The following is a 5,162-nucleotide window of genomic DNA, read 5'->3' as shown; positions in this document are numbered from 1 at the left end:
TGGTCAAGATGGGGGGGGGGGCGGGTGGGGGCAATTTAAGAGATCTGGTCGAGATGAGAGGGGGGCAATTTAAGGGAACCGGGGAGATAGACCAGCTACCAGGTGTACAGCCTGCAGCACAGAACCTGCCCAGGTAGTAACGGACCCACTAGAGAACCTGCCCAGGTAGTAACGGACCCACTACAGAACCTGCCCAGGTAGTAACGGACCCACTACAGAACCTGCCCAGGTAGTAACGGACCGCTACAGAACCTGCCCAGGTAGTAACGGACCGCTACAGAACCTGCCCAGGTAGTAACGGACCGCTACAGAACCTGCCCAGGTAGTTACGGACCGCTACAGAACCTGCCCAGGTAGTAACGGACCGCTCCAGAACCTGCCCAGGGAGTAGGTAACTAACAGGGGGAGCAGTATAGATCCCGTCATGATCTGGTTGTGATGTGATCAAGGGTTCATATCAGAGGTTCGTTCAGTTCGGGGGTTGGGCGTGGTCAGGGGCTCGTTCATCTCGGGGCTTGGGCGTGGTCAGGGGAGTGTTCGGCCATGTTAGGTTCTGGAGGGGAACGTGGATGGGACGTTGGCGTAAATCCCAGTGTCTCCTGGATCCACCTGTCTGGGCGCCTGGCGGCCAACAAAAGGACTTCTAGAGAAGACAGAACACAGCATTTGAGCTTCATAGAGAACTTAGAGAAGACAGAACACAGCATTTGAGCTTCATAGAGAGAACACAGCATTTGAGCTTCATAGAGGACTTAGAGAAGAGAGAACACAGCATTTGAGCTTCATAGAGAACTTAGAGAAGACAGAACACAGCATTTGAGCTTCATAGAGAACTTAGAGAGAAGAGAGAACACAGCATTTGAGCTTCATAGAGAACTTAGAGAAGAGAGAACACAGCATTTGAGCTTCATAGAGAACTTAGAGAAGACAGAACACAGCATTTGAGCTTCATAGAGAACTTAGAGAAGACAGAACACAGCATTTGAGCTTCATAGAGAACTTAGAGAAGAGAGAACACAGCATTTGAGCTTCATAAGCCCTTTTTCCATTAAAAAGTTAATTCGCTTAAAAACTATGCGCTTCAAAAGTTAGTGCGACAAATGTGATGGAAAATGGCTTATATCGCTCTAACCTCGGTTTTGTCGTGACAAGTTAATTCGCTCGCCAGAGGTGGTTTGAGAGTTAAATCGATTTAAATGTGATGGAAAAGGTTTGTAGCGATATAAGTTACTGTGACGCCTGCTCAGAGTGTTCACAAAGTTGGCGCAAAAATTTGAGTTCTGTCTCGCGCATACAAAGACGTTCACCTCACAATGGTTTACCATTTGCTACCTTTGATTAATTCGCTAGAAGTGTTCCATTCGCTACAACTGTTGATGGAAAACCATCTAGCGCAGTAGAAATATGCACATTAACAGGGCTCTGATGACATCATTTTGATTCGCTAGAATTGTTCTTTTGAATGCGCTTGAAAATCTGATGGAAAAAGGACTATAGAGAACTGCACCATGTGACAGAATATTACAAGCATACACCCATACTGCATTACAATACACTGGTGCTGATTATTACACACACACACACACACACACACTGTATGCTTTGTTTTAAACACTACGTTTTTCCAGTATGCTGTGTTTTAAACGCCATGTGCGTTGTCATGGCGGTTGGGACCTTCACAGGAAATATTTCAAAAGCTCTCATTTCAGTATTGTCACATTTCATGCCATGTTTACACAATAAACTCGGCTAAGCTCAATCAATTTCCTCTTAAGTTGCAGTCTTCTTTTTGCTGCAGTGTAAAATATTTCTTTTTTTGGTTGTATTTATTCCAAATCATCATTTTCTGTTGCCTTTGCAAACCTGTACTGGGTAATACTGAAGAATGAGTGCTACAGCATCAGGTGAGTTATCCTCTGTGTGTTAGAGTGCTACAGCACCAGGAGAGCTTTAGTACCGTAGGAAACCAGATATGAATTCTGTATTTGCAGAATATTTAATCTACAGATAGCTGTTTAATTTCAGGGTATTGGATAGATAGACATACGCAATGTGTCTCAATATGATTGATTGAATGACTTACTGTTATTAGCTATTCTTCTATATATTCATTGTTTATTTTTATTAGGCTATTGTTTGAATTGATTGTCTATTGCTTATATTGCTATTCTCTCTACTGTAGTCTGACCAAATTTTGAAATTGTTCACTGTTGAATTTAGTTACTGTATTGTTTTTATGTGTATGTCGCTCTGAACGAAGGCATAGCTAAATAGCACAGCCATAACCATAACCATAACTGAAGAGGGAAGCCGTTGCGGCTGTAGAATATAGAATACTGCAGGTGAATGTAGCAGAGCTGATTATTATGAGGAAACAGGCGGTCTGGTGGAAGAACAATGGAGCACGCCACACACCCTGACCTCCTACTGTACTACACACACACACACACACCCTGGCCTCCTACAGCCTCTACACACACACACACCCTGGCCTCCTACTGTACTACACACACACACACACACACACACACACACACACCCTGGCCTCCTACACGCCTCTACACACACCCTGGCCTCCTACACGCCTCTACACACACCCTGGCCTACACACCTCTACACACACACACCCTGGCCTCCTACAGCCTCTACACACACCCTGGCCTACACACCTCTACACACACACACACCCTGGCCTCCTACACGCCTCTACACACACCCTGGCCTACACACCTCTACACACACACACACACACCCTGGCCTCCTACACGCCTCTACACACACCCTGGCCTCCTACAGCCTCTACTGGCCACACACACACCCTGGCCTCCTACACGCCTCTACACACACCCTGGCCTCCTACACGCCTCTACACACACCCTGGCCTCCTACTGGCCACACACACCCTGGCCTCCTACATGCCTCTACACACACCCTGGCCTACACACCTCTACACACACACACACCCTGGCCTCCTACAGCCTCTACACACACACACACACACACACACACACACACACACACACACCCTGGCCTCCTACAGCCTCTACTGGCCACACACACACCCTGGCCTCCTACATGCCTCTACTGGCTTTGGTCAGCCTCTTGTAGCCACTGTGTGGATCTGCTACTTGTTGATGCTGAGTGATATCGAAACGAGTTAAGGACTTCATTGTTTCGGGGTTTTAGTCAGTGGACTTCAGTTAGGAGGAAACTGGCAGTGAATTGATAAGTGCATCATTTTCAGAAAAGATAGTTACCCAGATTCGTTAAGAAGCTATTAAGTGCTAAGAACTGCTTAGGAGCATTCTTAGAACATTCTAAGAGCACTCCTAAGAAGTTCTTAGCACTTAACTCATTCACTGCCATTGACGTCTATAGACTGTACTAGCGATCCGAACCACTAGATGGCAGCAGTGCCATTTGGATGATTAGTGCAGATGCACATGCAGAGACATATAGCAAGCAAACACACTGAAGATCGACCACAGTGGATCTAGTTTGCACGCGGTCCAACGAATAAATATGCTTACTTCTTACATCAAGGATGGAAAACACGTGAACGGTATGATCCATTTACATTGGATATTGCTATATAGACTAATAACAACTTTGCTAGTGCTAGCTTGCTAAGTCTACTGTCCTGTTCAGAGTCTATAGCAACCATCAGAGTCCCTACTAGCAACCTTGAAGAGACTGACGAGATAACAGTACAATCGTGGTTGACATACTACTGAAACGCTACTGTTAAAAAGTTGATTTTCACAAAAAGATCGTTTTCTCCATTTTTTGGTAAAAAACAGGTGTTTTTAGCAAAAGTAACCCATGTTCTACTGACGATTACTGAAGAATGGAAAACGATAGAAACAAACCGTTTTTTCCTGGTGAAAGAAGAGAGTCTGCTCTTTCATTTGGTTTGTTTACATAGTCATAAAACTCACTGTTTGGTGGCTCTTAGAAAAACAGTCAAAATGCTGTAAAACGTCTGGCAGTATGGAGCGCTCTGCACTGAAAATGGCTGGCAGCCAATGAGTTAAGAGCTTCTTAACAAATCTGGGAAACGCGGCCAATATCGACACCCTAATGTGTGTTGGTTGTGGCCCCTCCCCCCGCCCTCACCTGCCCAGAACTCACCTGTGGCCTCCGCTGGCGTTGCCCGGAGTGTGTAACGCCGTCGCCACGCGAGGAGAGCCCCCCGCCGCCTGGTAGTTCTCGTAGATGTGTTCCGTAGGGGCAGGGGGGTAGCTGGTGGCAGCAGGGGGGTAGCTGGTGGCAACAGGGGGGTAGCTGGAGGCAACAGGGGGGTAGCTGGTGGCAACAGGGGGGTAGTCCTGGACGTCCTTCGGGGGGTCTGCCCTCGGGGCCATGGACTCAAGCTTGCCGGACCTGGAGTGACACCAGACGACAGCCACCACCACACCAGTGATGGCCAGGGTTGCTAACGGCAACCCCACGGACAGACCCAAGACCAGTGGCAGAGGCATACTGTCCGTCGCGTTGCCCTGCGATGTGACGTCCGTTAGGGTCTGGCGATGGCAAACAAAATAATATCAATAATATTGATATTTGAATACATACGTTACAACAATTATATCATCAATAACATAATGGTGAGTTGATTTAATCACGATTTACAAGTAAAAGTACAACATCAGGACATTTAAGCATGGCGAGTTAAATAAGTACAGTATAAGGACATGTAGGCATGGCCAGGTTAATAAGTACAATATGAGGACATGTACGCATGAAGGTTAATGTTTTGATAGAGCTCACCATGACAGGTGCTGTGGTATGGTCTGGAGACATTGTTCTTGGTCCCACCGACAGCGTGAGCTCCTTCTACGCGACGTGTCCGATATACTAATGACACGGACGCAGAGAGCTGCAGCGGGTGGGGAGACCGCTTCCCTTTTCTGGTGTGTAATAGCCCACAGTTGGCCAAAGTGACAGCAGACGGCCGGCACCTTCCTCTTATTAGGGGAGCGCCAATAGGAGAAGTCTGATAAGAGAGATTTCAGTCACAAGACGATTGGGTTTGATACTGTTCTCTTGTGCAAACACAATCAAGGGAACCTGGGCTGTGCAGTCCTGCCAACTTTCACACACTGAGAATGAAACTGAGAGAAAAACTCATACAACTCAACAGGTAACTTGCCATGTGGAAC

The 5,162-nt window shown here is 46.8% G+C and overlaps 1 protein-coding gene across 1 annotated transcript; it reads right to left on the bottom strand.

Moving 5' to 3' along the window:
* LOC134102431 (uncharacterized) lies at positions 1–4,852 on the bottom strand. The gene is made up of 3 exons (XM_062556528.1): positions 4,771–4,852; positions 4,132–4,523; positions 1–643 (listed from the first exon to the last, which is right to left on the bottom strand). Exons 1-3 carry the CDS (start codon positions 4,801–4,803, stop codon positions 547–549), a joined length of 522 nt encoding a protein of 173 aa, XP_062412512.1. The 5' UTR covers positions 4,804–4,852; the 3' UTR covers positions 1–546.
* Positions 4,853–5,162: the final 310 nt, after the last annotated feature.

This window comes from Sardina pilchardus, chromosome 15, assembly GCF_963854185.1.
Source record: "Sardina pilchardus chromosome 15, fSarPil1.1, whole genome shotgun sequence".
In the NCBI taxonomy this organism is placed as follows: Eukaryota; Metazoa; Chordata; class Actinopteri; order Clupeiformes; family Clupeidae; genus Sardina; species Sardina pilchardus.
Note: the sequence above shows the minus strand (reverse complement) of the source record. Positions and strands in the feature narration are given on the sequence as shown.

Bases quoted from the DNA above. Each gene is read 5' to 3' on its own strand.
- LOC134102431 (XM_062556528.1), bottom strand. From the start codon at position 4,803: ATGTCTCCAGACCATACCACAGCACCTGTCATG. The intron at 4,524-4,770 runs GTGAGCTCTATC...TGCCATCGCCAG, and splicing joins ATACCACAGCACCTGTCATG to ACCCTAACGGACGTCACATC. The intron at 644-4,131 runs GTGAGTTCTGGG...TGTCTTCTCTAG, and splicing joins AACGCCAGCGGAGGCCACAG to AAGTCCTTTTGTTGGCCGCC.